Source organism: Macrobrachium nipponense, chromosome 39, assembly GCF_015104395.2.
Source record: "Macrobrachium nipponense isolate FS-2020 chromosome 39, ASM1510439v2, whole genome shotgun sequence".
NCBI lineage: Eukaryota > Metazoa > Arthropoda > Malacostraca > Decapoda > Palaemonidae > Macrobrachium > Macrobrachium nipponense.
Window position 1 is genome coordinate 33636002 of NC_061099.1, and position 23597 is coordinate 33659598.

General features: G+C 39.1%; 1 protein-coding gene across 1 annotated transcript; it reads right to left on the bottom strand.

Annotated features, from left to right (window-relative positions):
- Nucleotides 1-9101: 9101 nt before the first annotated feature.
- Nucleotides 9102-13425, bottom strand: LOC135210284 (elongation factor 1-alpha-like). Its single transcript, XM_064243157.1, has 4 exons — nucleotides 13268-13425; nucleotides 10928-11701; nucleotides 9980-10255; nucleotides 9102-9588 (listed from the first exon to the last, which is right to left on the bottom strand). The coding sequence occupies exons 2-4, from the start codon at nucleotides 11678-11680 to the stop codon at nucleotides 9232-9234; spliced, it is 1386 nt and encodes a 461-aa protein (XP_064099227.1). The 5' UTR covers nucleotides 11681-11701; nucleotides 13268-13425; the 3' UTR covers nucleotides 9102-9231.
- Nucleotides 13426-23597: the final 10172 nt, after the last annotated feature.

The following is a 23597-nucleotide window of genomic DNA, read 5'->3' on the forward strand; positions in this document are numbered from 1 at the left end:
CAACCCCTATCACTTCTCCTCGACTGGTCTGCAACTGAATTTCTCAAAGAGCTGATCTTGCAGCATGTTCCAGCTCTACATCACAATTTGGTAAAGAAGTCTTGCAACTAAATCAGGCAACTCTGGTCTGCGGAAAACCCTCCAGATCCTTAAATGCCATGAACCTGTCAAATAAAAAAAATATTAATAAAAAAATATTAATAAATTTAATACGAATGGACTTCTATAAAGTCACGCTTTAATCATGACTAACTTTACTTTCGTCCCTTTCCTCTAATGTAGCAGTTACCAAAGACCAATACTCTATCATACTTAAGCAATTCCTACTGGAATGATTTTCATCTTTTAGGCGTTTATCACTACAGTAATTTTTCTGAAATATCCACACCTGGATTACATAAATTTTGTGCTACTGACATGCGACACATCACAATTCCAACCACCAGATTATTATTTATTTGTATACAAGTTTATTAAACTCAATTTCTCATGCCTAAAACGTTTGGGTGTAGGAGTTTTAAGGATACACACTCGGCTATTACTAATGCAAGACTGCACAAGATACAGGGGACCATTGTGACAGTCATTTAAGACACAGGGGACTACTGTCAGTCATTTTAATCAATTAGATTTTTGGACATCTTGAGATGTTTGCCTGCTTTAAAAACAAATGCTTTAATGCATTACTGTTCCTGATCTTTGTCCCTTTCCTAAATTAGTTCTTTTTCTCACTATCAATTTCACATGCTCTCATGTGAACCTCTAGTCAAGGATTTAAATCTTAAAACAACAATGCCAGAGAAAAAAAAATTAAAAGCAGGAATGATACCTTCCTAAAGTTACGGGTAAAGCCATGTACACATTAACAAAGAGGAAGTACAGCTTTAGAGGACAGAGATAAGAATGCCGAGGTGGATTATGAGAATATCGCTGCTTGGGAGATTGAAAAATTATAATATATGAAGAAGGGCAGATTAATAAAGATTACAGAAGTGACAAGATAGGTGAGACTGAGATGGTATGGGCATGGATGATGAAGGAGTGAAGAGGACTTGGGAGGAACCTGTTAGAGGAAGAAGATCGAGAGGGAGACAGAATTAGATGGCGAGATCATGTGAAGGAAGATATGGAGAGAAGAGGTTTGGTGGAGGATGATGCCTGTGGCAGAAGGCGCATCAGGTAACCGACCCCTTAATGTAGGGATAACAGTGGGAAAGAAGAAATGGCAATATTTACTGCACTCCAAAGAAGATGGAATATACATACTTCAGTAATGCACAAAAATAAAGTGACATTATGAATGGTTGGTGAATTTGGACCGAAGAATATCAAGGTCTCTTTGGATAACTTGCCATCTCAAGGCCAAGATACAAAGAATATTCTATATTATAAATATCTATAACCCTCAATCAAATACATAGTTGACTTTGGAAACATGATAGCATCTAAAAGCCAGAAATATCTAGAATTGTAGATCGCACATTCATGCCAATACATAGTAAGGTTTTGAGGAAGAATTTAATCAACTAACAGGTTGGAGAGAGAGAGAGATATATGGCCAGGTGTATATAAACTGATAAAGAAAACTAATCCAGTCAACAGTACTTGAACAATGTCAAGACTTCCATTAAACCTTAAAAGGTAATGTCTATATTAGCAAGGGGAAGGTATTGTTACTGTAATTTCAGCACTAAACTCAGATGGGTTGCAAGGAGCAAAAGGAAGTATTTAGGGAAGAACTAGAAACAGCAATTACAATGGTAAATGATGAAGAGAAAATTATCATATTACCCGATATGAATGGTAGAACTGTAAAGAGTATAAATGGATGTGAAATGGCTCATGGAGGCTTGCGATCTGGTGTAGAGATTGAAATTGGAGAGAAAGTATTCGAAATGGCAGTTTTGAACTGGTCTGTATGAAAACACGGTCTGGTTGATAAGGAAGGCAGAAGCAGTGTATTATACTGTAAAATAATTCTTAGTGAGGCATGTGTGAAACAGGTTGCTTGTGATGGGTATGAAATTAAATAGAAAACCCAGGAAGTAGCTGAAGAGATCAAGAACTAAAATATGCGATCCTAAAGAACAATAATGAGCCATTTAAGGGACTTTAAAGGAGAACAATACGAGTTATATGAGGCTCAAAGGGCCGTTTAAGGAAAACAAGTGTGAGCCACAAGCAACTATAAGGAATAATATAAAAATGTGTAAAAGTTGCAGAAGCACCAGTTGCGAAAACGAGCGGCTATGGGGTGCTAAGAGGGGGGAAGAAAATTGATGTAATATGGAATCAGCTGGGCAGTGTAGGTCTTTCAAAGATGGATAATGACATGTTCAAGGTTTGTTTGTTTGTTTGTATGGTGCTTTTACGTTGCATGGAACCAGTGATTATTCAGCAACGGGACCAACGGCTTTACGTGACTTCCGAACCACGTCGAGAGTGAACTTCTATCACCAGAAATACACATCTCACTCCTCAGTGGAATGGCCGAGAATCGAACCCGCGACCACCGAGGTGGGACACTAATACCATACCAACCATGCCGCTGAGGCGCTAGATGTTCAAGGTACTGAGGAACATAATAGGGAACAGGAAAGAGAAAATGATAAGTGGCACTGCTATTAGATGAGCTACAGAAGAACCTAATTGAAGTAACGTAACGTAACAAAGGAAGATAAAAAGGATATTTACAAAAATATCAAAAGTAACAGAAAAGGCAAAATCTGGGCCAGTCAGGTGTCAAGTCAAGAAGGAACAAAATATCTTGCATATGGATGATCACAAACGAAACTATTGTCTCTTTAACACAGAAAATTAAAAAAAAGGGGGGATTTGGAGGTGGTGAGGAGTGTGGAGGAGCGAGTGATGGTGACAAAGTAGTAAAGAGAGCTGTTTGGTAAAATTAGGAACAAATGCACAGTCTACCAATAGTGCAAACTGAAATGTTAAAGGTACTGTACGTACTTTGCGCAGAGGGAGAAGAATGTATGCTGAAACTGTTGAGGGTATTCTGCGCGGAGGAAGTATTGCCAAATTAATGAGAAGTATAAGTCTGATGGTAAATGTATTTAAACAGAAGGGAGATATGGAGTGTTTGTTTGTATGGTGTTTTTGCGTTGCATGGAACCAGTGGTTATCCAGCAACGGGACCAACGGCTTTACGTGACTTCCGAGCCACGTCGAGAGTGAACTTCTATCAACAGAAATACACATCTCTCACACCTCAATGGAATGCCCGAGAATCGAGCTCGCGGCCACCGAGGTGGCAGGTCAAGACCAAACCGATCACGCCAAACATTACAACGAACAGTTGTAATGTTTGGTGAACAGTAGTATGGTACCACTAGAGGGAGAGGTACAGCTGATACTATATTGATGATTAGTATACTCCTAGATATTTCATGGAAAGAGGCTAGATGGTTATCTACTCATTTGCAGACCTAAAGAAGGCATGCGAGAGAATATGTTGGGAAGCAGAAGAAATGCTGTAAAAGTTGGTTGAAATAATGTATAAAATAACAAGGATAACAGTAATAACAGCCTGTGGCAAAACTCAGAACTAGATTACATCAAGGATCAGCACTTAGCTCAGTTTGGTAGACTGAACAATTATATACAAAGGAGGGTAAGATTAACAGGAATCTCTTGAATGGTTGGTATCAGGGTAATAAATCATTTGGCAAACTGGACAATTATACAAAGGAGGGTAAGATAGCACGAATCTCTTGAATGAGAGGTATCACGATAATCATGCGTATAAGTGAGGAGTTGCAGTGTTCATCAGGAAGGGAAGAGATAAGTTATAAAAGATAGAGGAGGCCTAAATTCAAAACAGGGTTTAAGAATTTCAAACACGTAGGATCTACTTTAAGCCAGGAAGGAGGATGTGAAGCCAAGGCTGAAAGTAGGATAAAGATCAACATGGGGAAATGAAGGGAAGTAGCAAGGGTAGTGTGCGAGACAAAAGAATGCCAAGCACGCTGAAAATAAGTACTAACTGTACTGTCATGAGGCCAGTGATGATGAATGGGTAAGAAACAAGATTATTACAGAGAAAGGTGAAACATAAGACGAAGCAAAAAGTAATGAGGATACTGGTGGAATCAGAAATCTCTATGCATAAGGAGATGGGCATTGAAATTATAAAATCATTATCTAGTGTGCCAAGCAAGGCACCACCCTAAAATAGTACCCCCCACAGAACATTAAATGTTTTATAGAATTTCCTACCTAACTTCAAGTTTGATTTTCTTCTCCATGAAAGATGTCCCTTGGTGTCTGGGAGTAAAATGCCAGTGATGTTTTTCTGAAGCAGAGACGGTTCTTGCACCTGCAAGATATAAAGTGTGGTGGTTAAATTTGGTTGCGAAATCAACATTTTTATTGAGAAACTTACGAAAATATAAACAATATATATATATTTTTTCCTTCTTGCCAAAACTCACATAAAATCCAATGGCAAACTTTAAATGCAAGAGGGACCTAACATACAGGCACATGTATATTCTCCTTTTCAATTAACAACTGAACATGTATAAAAAATCCTTTACTAACAATTATACTGTACATATATAAAACCTAAAGCAGCATTTGTTTAATAAAACCTTAATCTGCATGGATCCTCTATCCTTATTTCACATGGTTTTGAAACTACTTGTCTACGGCTACATCCACACGATCGACTATTGTTTGATGTGATGTCAAAAGCGGAGGAACAGCGAGCAAAGTCAGACATTGCCCGTTGTTTCTCTGCTTCGGACGCCACAACAAACAAGGTTCAACTGTGTGGATGCATGAAACTATGCATATCATTCACATATTTGTATGCTTAAAAAAATGTACAAGTTGAATAAACTTAAATACAAATCTATGGGGGATATAAAGAAGACTGTTAATTAAACTGAGCAATGTATTTACTGTTAAAAAATATGGAATGCTCATATTTTGAGAGTTCAGTGTTACTGTGTTGAAAGCGTCCTATGCCAAGTTCTATGACACTGGGAGTTGACAGGCTTTGAAAATGTGCTATTCACGAGAATTCATGGGAACTATTGTTCCATATGTGCATATAATTACTTAGTTTTTCAGTTACTTAAATAATCAAATTTCTATTTATTGAAATATCCCAGACTGTGGCCATTTTTTACACCATGGTAATTCTTCAGAAGCAATCCGCACTGGATATTAAAATAAATAATCACCTACATGGAAAGAGCATGTGAAAAGCAATATAAAAAGTATAGTCATTATATGAGAGATTGAACGGGGTGGAATTAAATGAGCTTGGTAAGTTTTTACCTCGAATTTTTCCTAAGTCGGGAGAGGTGTTTCCTCTACGGTAATGTTTACTTTTAATGACTACACTTTTTATATTGCTTTTCACATGCTCTTTCCATGTAAGTGATTGTTTATTTTAATATCCAGTGCGGATTGCTTCTGAAGAATTACCCTTTTAATGAGCCCTCTAACTTATTTTCTTACGCAAAACAACCAGAAAGGAGTGCTTTGCAGCAATAGTAATAATTGGGAGCACCTACTGATTCGCGGGCCCACTCGACCGCCGACCGAAATCGGCGGAAGAACACCAAAGCCAATATGGCGGCGATACCAAAACAACAACAAACAAAGTAAGGAGCGACTACATATCGGCGACCATCGATTTGTGTGTGCTGTCAGTAAGGCCGTAGCGGAACGGCGCTTCGCGCCTTATCCGCATATTTAAAGATTCTTGGCAAGCACGGCATGTACGGCAAGAGGTAATGTTGCGCTGCGCGCGCTACCCACAGGGTTTACAGTAAGGCCACTTACCTTGGCAGATAGATTTGGGTGTCGCATCGCTTACGCCGACGTCCTTTCGTCACTACAGAGCGATCACAACCTAAAGGCGTTCCTGTTGTTGTCGATCCGACAAATAGCTCCACAACACTCGCAGTTTTCTTGGCTGTAGAATTAAATTATGTCTCTGAGCATATTCATAACAACTTCTTTACCACCACCACTCGACAAATAATGATAAAATTCACCGTAACCCACATTGCACTGCAAACAATCGGTAGGAAATCGAAGGTCTGTCAAAATTAATGCCAGAAGGGCCAGCCACTGCCTCTGCCATAGCTACAGGAAGACAAAATGCCGGTTTTTGCTTAATTTTTCGAGTATTCAGTCAAACAAGGATACCAGTGGACACTGGACAGCTAACTTTATTACTCCGCTGAAATGCTAGTGAAACTTAGTTTTTGACTAAAGTCTCTCGTAATTGGGTATGAAACCCATGACGTCATAACTATGTCACACCTCTCAGCCAATAATGAGTAACTGGAACTGCTTTTGTTTGCGTAAGAAAGTTAGAGGGCTCATTAAAAGTAAACATTACCGTAGAGGAAACTCCTCTCCCGACTTAGGAAAAATTCGAGGTAAAAACTTATCAAGCTCATTTAATTCCACCCCGTTCAATCTCTCATATAATGACTATACTTTTTATATTGCTTTTCACATGCTCTTTCCATGTAGGTGATTATTTTAATATCCAGTGCGGATTGCTTCTGAAGAATTACCCTACGCACATACGCATACACACTCCTAGAGGGGCACGCAAAGGAGCGTTCAGAGGGGCGAACTGCTACCCTTCCTTTCCCCTCCCGATCTTTTGACCTCTCCTAATGGCTTCTCTGGCGAGAGGCACAAACAAGACCCAATGACACCAACTCTTACCATACGTAATATGCGCAATACATTCACCAAGAACAATTTCCTATATATAAAGACAAATGAATTATCATAACTAAAACAGTAGTTATACTTCGTTACTAAAACGTCTACTGACGTTTATGTCAAAAGACTTCGTCTTTGTGTAAAATCATCTTTTCGGTGCTAACCGCACCACAGATACTACGTACTAGAACATAGCAAAATCAGATAAAATAATGTTAAGAGTGTCATTCTCGAGTAGATGCGGTTCCTTCACCCTTATGATGTCATGCAATGTAGACGAACATATCTTTACAAAATGTATGGGCATGCGAATATATTTAGTTTTCACATGAATACAAATACAGTAACAGTTCCTGTCTGTCGATTACCTGACAGACGGCAATACGCAGTGAAAATCAATCAATAATTTCTTATGAGACAGACACTAATAACTATAATAAAAGAAAAATAGCATGGAAACAAGTGAATACACAAAAACATTAGAAAATAAAATAGTTGTGAGAGGAATTCCTCACAAAACCACCTAATAGCTGCATCAGACGAGAATTGTAGTCCCATAGCCATTTCATCTTCTGTCACGTATTTACACGAAAACTTTCAATTCGGAGAATAAAAAAAAAAGAATGCCTCACTTGCAGTATCATCTCCAAACCCAAAATCTTTGGCATAATACAGGGTTTTTAATCATGGTGGTTACTAGCTAATCACCTAACTCCTTATCCTTACAATTTACCGATTTGCACCGCATTTTTTCTCAGATTATCCGTTAAATCCTAAGAGAATAATAATCTTTGGCTTTCACTTCCTTCCTTCCTCTCTAATCCATAATCTTCCTAACCATCCATCATTCCAGAACCTTATTTGACTTAGAACATCTAGAACATCTTAATATGCATTCGCTTTCTCTCTCGAAGATAAAAACTAAAGCAACTTTAAACCATTGTTACTGGCAACTATATTTTGAAAGCTCAGAATTGCGATATTCCTTTTACTCCTAAATTACCACCTATATAAAGCCTATTTTCAGTACAATACCATGGCGTTTTATCTAGTTCTAACGTTAGCTAGACTACTACACAATTTAGAAGTCAATTAAGTAAGGATATTTTCCCTGTCAGAGTTTATTTTTAGATAAAAAAAAACTTACCCAAATACCACGCACCTAGTGAATCAAAAACAAAATTTGACTTTGATCACCACGAAGGCACACCATACTTTTTATCTGTACCAGGCTGAATATCACAGACAAGTTACTACGTACTGCACTATGCATTTAAATGTTCTTCGTACTCTTGACTTTATTGCAGTAATCTCAAAGTTCAAGATACCGAAATAAATTTTGCTTCCATAACCAAGAATATTCATGAGGACAATGTTTATGGTTTCCCACTTCAGACCAAATTCAGTCATTTCACTCATAATATTTTTATCAAGGTTGGATAACCACAAATTTCGTGCATAGGATTATTCAGAACAATTTAAGTCACTATCACCACCTGAATCTTTGCTTTTAGTAATACACACTTATTCAAAAACAAATTTGACTTAAGTGGTTTTGTCAAATCCTTGAAAATTCGAGCCAAGAAGCCAAGTATAACAGTACATTTCAGCCTTGTCTTCGCACAATATTGAGCTTGAACAGACTTTGTTATCTGAAAGAAAATTCTGTGTGCCAAGTCCACCAAAGCCTCTAGTTCTGTCCCGAGATACTTTAGTACACTTCAGTAATGTTACATTAATGCAACTAAGAATATTAGTTACAGACACTAACATGAAAAAAAGGCCAGTTTCCTCTACTGAAGTTTTCAAACCAGAAAAGCTTCATGATCTAAAACTAATATTCCTTACTCCCACTGTTTACAAAACAGTGAATCAGGAGCCGTACTTTATACGGATTCCCCTGTAAATGGTTCACCTCAGGAGAAGTTCAGTTCTTCCATTCAGACAACGAAAGGTTCTCAGACAACAAAAGTGAACCTGTTATTATTTTGTTTGTATGGTGTTTTTACGTTGCATGGAACCAGTGGTTATTCAGCAACAGGACCAACGGCTTTACGTTACTTCCGAACCACGTCGAGTGTGAACTTCTATCACCAGAAATACAAATCTTACTCCTCAATGGAATGGCAGAGAATCGAACCCGCGACCACCGAGGTGAGAAGCATACACCAAACCAACCACGCCACCGAGGCGCTTAGTGAACCTGTTAACCTTTAGTGTGAAATGCAGAATACTGGTATTTCACGGGTTTATATTTTTCATACTTCCAGATCCTTGTTACCAGCAAAACTGTACATTAACAGTTGCTTCACAACTGTTGATAATTCCTTATGCATCTTCTACTGCCAAACCAAGTCAAGTCAGTACTTTCACATAGGAAAAGGAACTTTAGTTAAAAACTTCAATTAATTTAATGCCCACCATTCAGAAAATACCACAAATTAGATTTTCATAGTTCAACATATTTCACCTCCATAAGAAGGCCGGTATACTAGATGCAACAGCTACAGGCTTCTGTTATTTCTTCTTCAGTGCCTTTTCAGCTGCTTTTGTCGTCTTTCCTCCACCTTCCTTCTTGGTTACGCCTTTAATGACTCCAACGGCTACAGTTTGCTTCATGTCCCTAACAGCAAACCTCCCAAGAGGTGGATATTGTTGGAAAGTCTCTACACACATCGGCTTGCTTGGAACCATTTTAACAATGCAAGAATCTCCAGACTTCACAGCTTTCGGTTCATTCTCCAGCTCCTTACCTGTTCGTCTGTCTATCTTCGTGACCAACTCTGCAAACTTGCAAGCAATGTGGGCAGTATGGCAGTCTAGCACAGGACAGTAGCCTGCTTGAATCTGTCCTGGATGGTTCAGTACAATGACCTGTAAACAGAAGTGATCCCTTGAGAGAAATGCCAGGATAACTTTCAGTAGAAAAAATACTGAACAGTAATAGCCAAAGGCTCCCCATTACTAAATCAAGAAAAAAAATACTTAAAACAGAAAAGCAGCAATAGCATTACCAAATACAGTAGAAAATCCAAATACTTAAAACAGTCATAGCCAAAGGCTCCCCATTACCAGATAAAATCTTAGTAAAGGAGATACAGAAACCTAACATGTCTTGCCTAACCAATAATCTCAAAACTAGTATTACAAAGTATTACACCAATACAATAAAAAAATGGACTCATAAGCTGCTTAGGTCAAATCATTATAAATAATTAACTTCCATTGCATGGCAAAATTACCCGAGCAAGAAAATCAATGTTACCTGAGCAAGGAAATCGGTGGTCTCCTTAGCAGGGTCGTTTTTGGAGTCTGAAGCCACAAAACCCCTCCTTAGATCTTTCACAGAAACATTCTTAACATTGAAACCAACGTTGTCTCCAGGTGAAGCTTCAGTTAAAGCCTCATGGTGCATCTCAACCGATTTGACTTCAGTTGTCAGTCCAGTTGGAGCAAAGTTAACCACCATTCCTGGTTTCAGTATCCCAGTTTCCACTCTACCTACAGGAACTGTTCCAATACCTCCAATTTTGTAAACATCCTGGAATAACAACACTAAGTTAATGTATAATTTTAATTTCCTCTAAAAATAGGAATTAAATGAGCTATGCCCAAATATCAGAAATTTTTTTAACATTGCATTATTTAATAAACATCGTTCCCCTTTGCATGGGGTGTTAGGGGGTTCCCTGGGTAGGGACAAGATTTACTGGCCAGGTCATGGAAGCTTAGTTTAAGGAAAGCTTGTGTTAGGATATATCTGATGACAAATTTTGTAACTATAGTAGATTCACATCAACCGTGCATTTGATGTCTAGGCCAGTCCCTTAAGACGCTCCTGATTGGCTGCTGATAAGCCAATCACAGGGCTGGAAACTGTCTCTCGAGAGTTCACATGGGTAGGATCTATATTCCACCTCTCCGGAGGGAAGTATCCCTCAGGGGAGGTGGAACATACCTCCTGCCAATGTGAACTCTTGACAGAGAGAGCGCGTTCCCAGCCCTGTGATTGGCTTAACAGCCAATCAGAGCGCCGTGAGGGACGGGCCTAGGCAACCAATGCACGGTTGATGTGAATCTACTATAGCAGGAATGGTGTGCACAACTAGTTACGAGGTTAAATCAGCATCAAAATAACCTAAGGCTACACAATCCTCCTGCACTTTCTTTCCCAATGGATACATAACCATAACTAAACCCTGTGATCACTTACCTGAAGGGGAAGTCTCAAAGGCTTATCCAGAGGTCTACTGGGGGGTTCTATGTTATCTAACGCATCCAACAATGTTTCGTATTCATAGCCACCTGCCTTCCTTTCTATTTTCCTTTTCTTCCACCACACCATGTTCCCAGATCTCTCCAGCATATTATCCCCATTGAAACCCGAGATCGGGACAATGGGCACAGTTTTGGGATCATAACCAACTTTTTTGACATAGGCCGTGATTTCCTTGTGAATCTCTTCAAAACGAGCCTCTGAAAACTTGGGTTCTGTGCTGTCCATCTTATTGACAGCAACAATAAGCTGCCTGACTCCCAAAGTAAAGCAGAGCAGCACGTGCTCTCTTGTCTGGCCATTCTTGGAAATCCCAGCCTCAAACTCCCCAGTTCCTGCAGCTACAATCAACACGGCACAGTCGGCTTGAGATGTTCCAGTAATCATGTTTTTTATAAAATCCCTATGGCCTGGAGCATCGATGATAGTGACATAGAACTTAGAAGTTTCAAACTTCCAGAGGGCGATGTCTATAGTTATCCCTCGTTCCCTTTCCGCCTTAAGTTTATCTAGGACCCAAGCATACTTAAAGGAACCTTTGCCCATCTCGCTGGATTCCTTCTCAAACTTCTCTATGGTCCTTTTGTCGATGCCACCACACTTGTAGATCAGGTGCCCAGTAGTAGTGGACTTCCCAGAATCTACGTGGCCAACTACGACGATGGAAATGTGAATCTTCTCCTTTCCCATGATTGTAGTGAGTTTAGCAACCTGGAAATTAGAATTATATTAGCAAGGAAAGCCAACACATTTCGCTCTAATAATTTTACACAAACTACGAAAATTTAAAATTAAGCTGAATTAAGACTTGGAAACAATCTAGAATATATAAAGTCAATCTACTACAGTTTAAAAATAATGATTTTCTCCATTCAGGCTAAGTAATTTAAACAAATTCCAAGTTAGTGTACAGCTCATCTAACAGCAAATACAAATTACTTGCGTCTTGTTAACCATATATTTAACTTATGTCAACACAGCACCCCCAACCAATCCAATTTTAAAAATTATGAATTTATACAATTAGTCATCGTCACTTAAACGAGTAGCTAACACACCAGCGTTTACAGACACACGCGGACCTCAAACATAAAGAGGGGCATTTTTTAAATCCTAGATGGGTCCTGGATGTCAAAAGCATCCTAGGCTGGGTATCCATGGCCCAATTTCAGATAGGGAATTGATTAAGTAACCGTGAAAGTATCTAACTTAAGATTTAATACGCTACGTCTGGTTAAGGGTGGGTACCAATGGCCCCATTTCAGGTAGGGCACTGATTAAGTACCCATGAAAGTATCTAATTAAGATTTAAGATACTAGGTCGGGTTAAGAGTGGGTATCCATGGCCCATTTCAGGTAGGGCACCGATTAAATAACTATGAAAGTATTTAACTTATGATTTAAGAGGTATCCATTGCCCCACTTCAGGTAGGGCACTGATAGTGATTAAGTAACCATGAAAGATTTAACTTACGATTTAAGACACTAGGTCAGGTTAAGGGAGGGTATCCGTGGCCCCATTCCATGTAGGGCACTGGCACCCTCGTAGTTTAAGACTAGACCGGTCTATTTCCCGATACTGATTACAGACATGAACCATGTCTTTTTGTACTCCTCGTCTTATAGTTTTTGTATTTTAAAACATCCATGTTATTCAATCAAGTCTTTTTGTAGTTCCTCACCATCTGAAACCTCCAGTTTCAAACAGGCGAGGTTAGCTGTAGGTACTAGAGTACCAAAATTATCTTTTTAGGGCCTCGTAGGGCACTTTGGTATATGTCATGTTAGATGGTGGTCCAAACATACCAAGGTTATGTTTGGTAGAACCTTGTCCTAGGTTATGCTAGGAAAGTTAAACAATAATTAATGTTTTGGATCACTCTAAACTTTAAAGATCAGTATTTTTCCGTGGTCCACAATTATCACGGCAGGAGGGGGTCGGGCATAGAGCTTCGAAATCACGAAAACCGATCAATGGAAACTATATTACATTTGCAATCCACTAAGCCAAACGGCTACAGCGTTGGCTTGCACATTTAGCTCTAGTATAATAGTTAAGATTCTGAGAGCACATATTAAAATAAAACCAAAGACCACCTGAAACAACATTTACTTTAAGAACCTGACGATCAGTTTCAGTTCAAGTGAATTTATGAGTAGGTCCAAAGCGAGTACCTAACCTAGGAGTTCAAGACAACTCACGAATTCGCGTACACTGTAACTTTCACACCTTTACTTGTTGGATAACAACCAACAAAAAGACTATCAATAATTTACCGTAAATAACGAAGGTAGCAAACTTCAAACACACTGCAATAAGCAAAGAAACGGAGAAGACTGTCAACAGCTCTTGAAAGGAGAGCAGGTAACTTCAAAACAAAAGTCTCACGTTGGTTCTTGGCCAATGGCAATCGTTGTATTACTGACGGAGTTAACAGTAAAAGTTCTGATTGGTCATTGCCAACCAATCACTGTACACTTCAGTGAGGAAGCCGGAAACAACTCGCAGCCAAGGACTTCAGAGCTCTACATGTCTTGGGAGGGGAAAAATTACAGTGATTTAAACATGAAAATTTAAGTTGTTTTAATAAGACGGATTAAAAACTAATATCCTTCCATTAAGATATATAACGGCTTGTGTTAACAAGACTGAATGATTGAAAGCATAATAAGTAATTAAAACCCCACCACGAAAGTGACGTGACGTGTTTTAATTGAGCCTTCTGTGAAGGTGTAGCACGAATCAAATGAATAATGCAGTATTGCTCTCTAGAGGCGGCATATAGTATATATATATATATATATATATATATATATATATATATATATATATATATATATATATATATGTGTGTGTGTGTGTGTGTGTGTGTGTGTGTGTGTGTGTATGTGTGTTGTTGTGTGTGTGTTTAATTTCATAAACTACAATGACACTTCCCACCGGAAGTCATAACGAATGAACAAATGGAAATGTTCTTCCTTTCTAAGGAAAATTCGAACTCTAGCAAAAAAAAAAAAAAAAAAAAAAAGTGCGAAGTGACAATTCTCCCACTATGCTGTAATAGGCTGAAGAATTTACTTCAGCTCGTGTAAATATGTAGTATCTCCCGAATCCGGATACATTTTACTTCCATTTTAACTACTGCTATAGCGAAGCGTAGGTGTTAGAATTCTTACGCAGCTGATTTAACTGTTCATGTGTACGAACTTTTCAGGGTAAAATAAAAGTGGCCTAGCCGGTGCAGAGACAGAATCAGCATGCTCTCTCTCTCTCTCTCTCTCTCTCTCTCTCTCTCTCGATACACTTTTCAATATATGGGTGGTGTTATATCCCTCTTCAATTGGATTAAAGAACATAATTGTCAGTCCAAGGATACTGGCCGGATGGTGCGGTGGGGGGAGGGGGGGGGGTGGGGGGGCTGTCTGTAACGAAGATGAAGGTGGATTAATTCCAACGTCAGTGTCCTGAGGGTCCATAGTCATTGAGAAGGGAAGGTTCATGGTTTGGTGCAGGATCTCATCCATTATATCCTTTTACCACAGTTCTGTGCATAATTTCCTATTCCTTCTACTTAAGGCGGCTGCCTATATATGTCAGTTTTCTTTAGTACGAACAAGAGCCTCTAGAATACCGATTCCCAAACTTTTTTTTGGCCATGCCCCACCTAATCTCCTCTAAAACCCTGATGGCCCCTCTGGTCATATACTATAATCTAAAAAAAAATCCTCGTTGGATGAGTGGTTAACGTGCTCTCTTACCATTTCGGTAGTCGCGAGTTCGATTCTCCATTCTGCCAACGTGGAATCAGAGAAATTTATTTCTGGTGATTAGAAATTCATTTCTCGATATAATGTGGTTCGGATCCCACAATAAGCTGTACGTCCCGTTGCTAGGCAACTCTACTGGTTCCAAGCTGTTAATCAGCTCAGTGGTCTGGTTAAACTAAGATATACTTAACTTGACTTATATCCAAATGGAAGAACTAAGATAAACTTAAATTGGAAGAATGGAAGAAGCCTAAAAGGCCATTCAATTTGTTTAAACATTCTCGAATTGGCCCCCTTAAAAATCAAATTACCCCCTGGGGGGGGGGGGGGTACACACCCCACGTTGGGAATCACTCCTCTAAACAAAGAGAATCAACCTGATAAACTAATGCTATGTTCAAAGTCCCGTACAGGGAGGATTCCCAAGATTTTTGTATGCATAACTAATCGATTTTTTTTTCTCTAACAAATGCTGAAGGGTACGGCCCGTGAGTCTCTCCACTGGCTACTGCCGGGATCGAATCCGGGCTCTCTCACTGGTGAGATGAGAGTCGCGAACAATAAACCTCTATTACTATCCTGAATATGCACGTATATGTGTAAGTACATATGCGCATAAAAACTGCATATCTGTACATAAAATTTAATGGATAGACTTATTCATTTGGAGGGAAACCCATACGTGTATACATTTAATAGAGCGTACACCGACATATGGAGAGAGAGAGAGAGAGAGAGAGAGAGAGAGAGAGAGAGAGAGAGAGAGAGAGAGAGAGAGAGACTGACAAGCAGGAGATGAAAAGATTAGACGACAACAAAGACGAATAGCAGAAACTTCACCCAAGACCGGCAAAAGTTTTCAGCAAGTACTGCATTCATCGGGCAGAAGCCTCGGAAATCTGACGAGCCTTAGTTGTCGTATTCTGGGAATGTCGCAGATGATGCCGCGATAAGCTTTGCAGATCTTGTTGGCCTGAATTACGGACAAGGAAATCCTTCATAAGCTTTCAGATCTCAGCGCTTAGCAACGGCGATGCAGCGCGACCTCTGTCATACATGTAACAGTGCAAGGTGGAACTATAGTAATAGGTGGTGGAATCTGTCTGTGTACAAGGTGGAACTATAGCAACAGGTGGTGGAATCTGTACAAGGTGGAACTATAGCAACAGGTGGTGGAATGATGACACTATCGACCTTATAGAGAAAATAAGAATATTTCACGGTGAAGTCTAAATGTTTGCGAGGGCCATGGGTCCGAATTCTTTCATTATTACAATCGATGATTGAACTTCGCGAAAATCGCGAACGATGAGCAACTTAATCGTTCTCTAATGTCGAGGCAAAATTCTATCCCAATTGATTGATGCTACTGTAGCTGATTGATTGGTTTACTAAATATGCATACTTGTCAATGATACATATAATGCATTTTTTAAACTTCCTATCTTCTACTCTTTCCCTCTCCATTTTCCTTCATTTTCTAATAACACAAGTTCCTCACTGGACGAGTGGTTTCCGTACGCGACTATCAATCTGGCAGCCCAAGTTAGTTACCTCGGCTGCTCAGTGCAGAATCAGAGTAATTTATTTCTGGTGATTAGAAATTTATTTCTTGACATAATGTGGTTCGGATCCCACAATAAGTTGTACGTCCCGTTGCTAAGAAACCAATTGGTTCCTTGCCGTATAAAAAAAAATCTAATCCTTCGGGACAGCCCTGGGAGAACTGTTAATCAGCTCAGTGGTCTGGTAAAAATAAGATATAATTCTAATAACTTGACTTTCAAGGTATAAATGAATAATCAGAAGACATTATAACAGATGCACTTGAAACAAATTAATCATAGAATCAGGGAATATCACGACGACCTCTGATCTAAGATCTCAGGTATTTGATGGTCTGGGGAATCACATAGGCTACGCAATTTCTTGTCGCACTATTTTGTTTTGTTTTTGTTTGTATGGTCTTTTTACGTTGAGTGGAACCAGTGGTTATTCAGAGACGGGACCAACGGCTTTACGTGACTTCCGAACCACATCGAGAACAAACTTCTATCACCGGAAATACACATCTCTAACCCCTCAATGGAATGCCTGAAAATTTGTTGAAGTATTGTACATTTAAAACTTACGCGAATAAAACAAAATTCCTCATCCATCGCGTACACCAACCTACCAGATTGTAGCCTATCCGCGAATCATCCTTCCGAGACTGATCGACTGTAGTTATCTGGCGTTACAACTAACCAAAGCCGCTGAGTTTTGAGAAACTTAGTGAAGCATGCCTCACCGATGCTTTGCCGCCAAAATCATTTTTATTGGAAGCGGCACAAAAGTTTGAATACGTCTTGTTGGTTTACCAAAGTTCAAGAATTCCTCCTGTTTCTTCACATTCTCCTTCGACAATGGTATGTCGGGCAGCTGATTTTTAAACCCTCAGAAAGTTACTTAACCGGTTGAAAAGGAAAGGGACTTTCGAAGGAGAGATAGAGAGGAAATGTTTTTGGCACATAGATTAAAAAGAATAATATCTAAACAAGATGAAAACAATGCACCATAACTAGATATCGATTAATTCACAGCTACATTTCTATGTGAAGACACACACACACGCACACACACACACAACATACATATATATATATATATATATATATATATATATATATATATATATATAATATATGTATATACACACACACACACACACACACACACACATATATATATATATATATATATATATATATAAATATATATATATATATATATATATATATATATATATATATATATGTATATGTATATGTATGATATATTATATATATATACATACATACATACATGCATGCATACATACATACATGCATACAAATACGAGGATGGCCCCAGAGAGAATGAGATTGCTGTCCTCACTGCCTTTTTCTTGACTCTAGAAGATACTGGTACCCATTCACAGTTGGAAGTTGGATGGCCCAGGACAGGTAGGCTGAGAGCGACTCACGGACCTAGCAAACATAAATAATTAAAGCTCAGCACCAATCGCCCATGATGCCCACTTTAGCAGGAGGAAAATTTCACAGCACTCAGTATTATGAAAGTAATGTGTGTTCGTATATCATGTTACGTGGTTAACGTTCAACTCCTTAAACATACAAACCTACTTACATACAAGCATAATGTAAACACGCTAAGATGAAGAAAAGTCGAATAAATTTAAAACAACTCCGTGATAAGATAATGAAACACACTGAACCCCGGAATGAAAATCATACGATATACAACGACCTAATTCAACCGATGCCATACTTGTTAAGTTGCCATATTGCCAACGCACCTTGCTTGCAGCGTGATTGGGCTGCGTGCATTTCGCATGCAACGTATTCATGATATGCATTAAAGGAGAAAAGTTAGTGAGTTTTTCTCGAGGATTTACAGACCCCCTGAGAGTTATCGCAAGTCCCCTTACACAAGAATATAATCAGAGATTTGCTTGCTTGGGTCTCTCCCCCTCGTATCTTCTCATATGTTTCTTCTGCACGATGAAATAAATAATTATGTATCGTCGATTTACCGAGCTCCTGCTCTGGATGACCTTTGCAGAGCAGTTGCAGAGTTGCAGTTATTCCCGATTCGGAGATGTTGGTTCTGTTCTTGAATTGTCGAGATGTTTAACCGAACTCGGGTCTTGTCATGGGAAATTCTTGGGACTTATTAGATGACAACGATCCGTCTTTAAAAATAGTAACATTTCGAAATTGGGGACGAGAGTTATTTCAGAATTTGCTGTTAAATGGTCCATGGTTAATACAGAATCAATAATATAGCGCCTCAGTGGCGTGATCGGTATGGTCTTGGCCTGCCACCTCGGTGGCCGCGAGTTCGATTCTAGAAGTTCACTCTCGACGTGGTTCGGAAGTCACGTAAAGCCGTTGGTCCCGTTGCTGAATAACCACTGGTTCCATGCAACGTAAAAACACCATACAAATAAACACACAAACTGTAGCCATTACTAAATGAGTGTTTCAGCGTCCCATCGGTCCCCCCACCTGAACCATTCAAACAAACACCATACAAACAAACAATAATATTATCGTGCGAGACATTTTTATAAGAGGATGTCTGAGAGTAAGTTTCCGTTGTGGGTTCTTTTGATTATAAATTACATTTCAGTCACCAATTTTACTTCATATCGCCAAAAGAGACCTAAAATTAAGGAAGCTATAATACCTAAAACTCTTAAAGGTCCAAAAGGATTATGTTTTTCCTAGGGAGACCCATGTTTTGGTGAACTGGTCGGGGGCCATATTTTCGAAGCCATCACAGAAAAATACGCCCGTAGGACTTATTCTTGAACCCTCTGGGGGTTGTTTAAGGAGCATCTCCTTTCTCTCTCTAACCATTGTTCCTGTTGTTCACTCAGCCTAAGCATCCTTTGGAGAGCTAAATCAGGCACAGGACATCAGCTTTCCATCACGTATTGCAAGGTCGTTTTGCTGTTTTTTTTATATATATCTCTCTCTCCGCTTTTGCGTCATGAAAGGGGGACCAGGAAGGACCCAAAATCCTTATGTCTGTAGGTCTGTAATGATATTTCGTTTACATCATTGTAGTTTATTTGTGAGCATTGCAAACACTATTAGGGTATACGTCACTGAATTTTGCTAATTGCTGCTAAAGTCATATCGTTAACGGCTAAATTTCGCAGAAATATTGAGATGATTATTGTTGCATTCCCCTGAAAATAATAGACGTTCTTACTCCATATAACATTTAGTTACTGATGATTATTCACTTTCCAAAAACTTATTGAGGCCTATTTCCGAACTTCCTTCAGCTTTTAACATAGATACTACAGAAGTACGGGTATACATTAATAGCGTCCATTTTCTTCATGTACTTGTAACCTAACCTAACCTTACAGTACCGGGTACTTTCTTCATCGGTGTTAACCTTGCCAGGGTAATCTTGCACACTAAATTACTGAATATAAAAAGAATGTCTGTACAACGTATAATGCTGTACAAAACTAACAACCACGACCGGTAGCAGGTTTCAGTTGTTCACCAGTTGCAGTAGAGTGAGGGTGTGTCCCATGCATCCGGAAAGCTCTGCCAGATGCACGAGCCACGGCTAACTTTAACCTTAGATAAAATAAAAGCTATAGAGGCTAGAGGGCTGCAATTTGGCATGTTTGATGATTGGAGGGTGGATGATCACAATACCAATTTACAACCCTCTAGCCTCAGTTGCTTTTTAGATCTGTGGGTGTGACAGAAAAAGTACGGACAGAATCAAGTCCGGTCGCACTGACAGACAAAGCCGGCACAATAATATTTTTTTTTTTTTTTAAGCAAAACTAAAACTGAAAATGATTCCATGAAGGCATCCAATACAGTTCATTACCTGACCATTTCCAGAGCTATAAAATAGTATAATTCTTTTCCTCTCACAGAACCATCGCCTGAATTTCACGAAAGAAAAGTCAGTCGAAGTGAAGGAGAACACACAACAATAACACGTAAACAGAAACAAAATGACAACGATGTCATGCGAGCGAAGACGTCATTCACTTGGAATTTTTTAACGCCCTCCTTAAAAACACTAAAGCAAACGAGAATTATTCTCTCTCTCTCTCTCTCTCTCTCTCTCTCTCTCTCTCTCTCTCTCTCTCTCCACAGTTCGGACGCTATTGCATACCTATCCCTCGGGAAAACCCAGGAAAATGACTTGAAGAATCTGGTTGCACAAAACCTAGATACAGAAAACATTTGAGCTCGTTACATGGTAAATAAACAAGCAGAGAGAGAGAGAGAGAGAGAGAGAGAGAGAGAGAGAGAGAGAGAGAGAGAGAGGTTAAGGGAGAGACACAGAGGAAGAGGGAGAGATAGAGAGAGAGAGAGATTAAGGGAGAGAAAAAGAGAGTAAGGGAGAGAAAGACGCACCAAAAGAGAGAGAGAGAGGGGAGAGAGAAGAGAGAGGCCGGAGGAGAGGGGGGAGAGAGAGCAGATGAGAGAGAGAGAGAGAGAGAGAGAGAGAAGCTAAAGACAGAAAGGTAAGGTTGGGACGTACCTACCTTCCCCAAGCCTCTTCTCCTCTTCCTACCTCTCACAGAGAGAGAGAGAGAGAGAGAGAGAGAGAGAGAGAGAGAGAGGCGAAGAAGAAGAAGCTGAAGAGAGAAAGGTAGGGTTGGGACGTACCTACCTTACCCAAGCCTCTTCTCTTCCTACCTCTCACAGAAAGTGAGAGAGAGAGAGAGAAGAAGCTGAGGGCAAAATGGGAGGGATGGGACCTCCCTACCTTCCCCGAGCCTCTTCTCCTCTTCCTCCCTCTCACAAAGAGAGAGAGAGAGAGAGAGAGAGAGAGAGAGAGAAGAAGAAGAAGCTGAAGACATAAAGAGAGGGGTGGGACCTCCATTCCTTTCCCGAGCCTCTTCTCTCTCCTCTTCCTATCTCTAATAGAGAGAGAGAGAGAGAGAGAGAGAGAGAGAGAGAGAGAGAGAGAGAAAGGAGAGACAGAGAGATAGGGAAGAAGAAGAAGAAGAAGAAGCTGAAGACAGAAAGGGAGGGGTGTGACCTCCCTACCTTCCCCAAGCCTCTTCTCCTCTTCCTACCTTTCACACAGAGGAGAGAGAGAGAGAGGAGAGAGAGAGAGAAGCTGAAGACAGAAAGGGAGGGTTGGGACCTCCCTACCATCCCCAAGTCTCTTCTCCCCTTCCTCCCTCTCAGAGAAAGAGAGAGAAAGGAGAGACAGAGACCTTACCTTACAGACCTTACATCTTGTTCGGGTTGCCCCAGGTCCCTCAGTGTGAGGCACATCTAATGTCTACCAGAGAATTGCTAATGCATCTTCCGGTATATTTTGCATCTTCCAATCTTGGATGGTCTGGGATGCAGCTTAGATATTTGTCGAGCTTATTCTTAAACACATCTACGCTCACTCCTAATATATTCCTCAGATGAGCTGGCAACGCATTGGATAGACGCTGCATTGTCGATGCTGGTGCGTAGTGGATTAAAGTCTCGTGTGCTTCCTTAGTTTTCCCGGTATAGTTTTTGGCAACATTAATCTACCTCTGCTTGCTCTTTCTGATATTTTTAGTTCCATGATGTTTTCGGCAATTCCTTCTATGTGTTTCTATCCCTGAATTATCATGTAACGTTCTCTTCTCCTTTCTAGACTATATAATCCTAAAAATTGTAGTCTTTTCCAGTAGTCAAGATTCCTAACTTCTTCTATTCTAGTTGTAAAGGACCTTTATACACTCCCTATTTGTGCAATATCCTTTGGTAGTGTGGGTACCATATCGTATTACAATATTCAAGTGGACTAAGAACATATGTTTTATAAAGCATAATCATATATACAGCTTTTCTTGTTTTTAAGTGCCGTAACAACATTCCCATTTTTGCTTTACATTTTGCGAAAAGAATTGCTATTTGATAATTGCATAACATGTTCCTATTCAACATCACACCAAGGTCTTTAACTGCTTCCTTATTAGTGATTGTCACGTTATTAGGTCCCCTATATGCATATAGCTTTCCTTCTCTATCTCCGTAATTTATTGATTCAAATTTATCAGAGTTAAATATCATCCCATTTACCTCTGCCCATTCGTATGCTTTGTTAAGGTCTCTTTGCAGTGCGTTCCTGTCTTCATCACAAGTAATTTCTCTACTTATTCCTGTGTCATCGGCGAAACGGCTCACTACCGAGTCCTTAACATTACTGTCTATGTCTGCAATCATAATAGCAAACAGTAATACCTTGTGGCACACCGGATATTACCGATTTCGCATTGTTTCTAATAACTATCTGTTTTCTGATGTGTAAAAATTCTTTTATCCATCTTCCTGCTTTGTCCACAATATTCTTTTCTAATTTTCATCGCTAATATATTATGGTCTACCTTGTCAAAAGCTTTTGCAAAGTCTAGATAAACTACATCTGTTTCTTTTCAGTTTATCATATTTTTATTTATGTTCTTACAGTGGACTAACAGTTGGGTTTGTGTACTTTTTCCAGGTACAAAATCATGTTGTCCTATATTAAACAAATTATTTTTTATTAAATGTTTCATAATATTTTTCTTCATTACCCTTTTATACACTTTCATAATATGTGATGTTAGACACACAGGCCTATAATTACTTGCCTCTAGTCTTGATCCACTTTTGAAAGTAGGGGTAATATATGCTAATTTATGCTCAACATAAATTTTGCCTGTATCTACACTTTGTCTTAATAATATTGCAAGTGACTTTGCGATAGAATGAACTACTTTCTTTAACAAAATAGCAGGGACGCCATCAGGCCCAGCTGCTGCTCCATTTTTAATTTCATTAATAGCCTGCACTATATCGGCTTCATTAATATCTATGTCTGGATAAAAGATTCAACTAAATTTTTCATCCATTATTTCTGAATGAATAAAATTCACTATTTTTCTGATTAAATATCACTATCATTTCTTTTATTTCTGTATCATTATCTTCATTATCAATTCTAGGGGTGAATTCTCTCTTATATCTTTATGCCAATATGTTGCATATTTCTTTTTTTCCATTCGTTAATCTCCCTTCATTTCTTAGAGGGCCTATTTCTATTCTTCTTTTATTCATCTTTTTCGCATATGAGTACAATAATTTGGGGTTTTGCTTGATATTTACTAGGGTTTTTTCTTTCAAGTCCTGTTCTTCATTTTCTTTTGATTGTATAATATTTTCTTCTGCATTTTCTATCTTACTTTTTAGTTCCATCACTTTCCATGCATTTTTTTCTTTTACAAGACCTTTTTTCCACCTTCTGATTTTCTGGAATAAGATCCTTCTGTCTC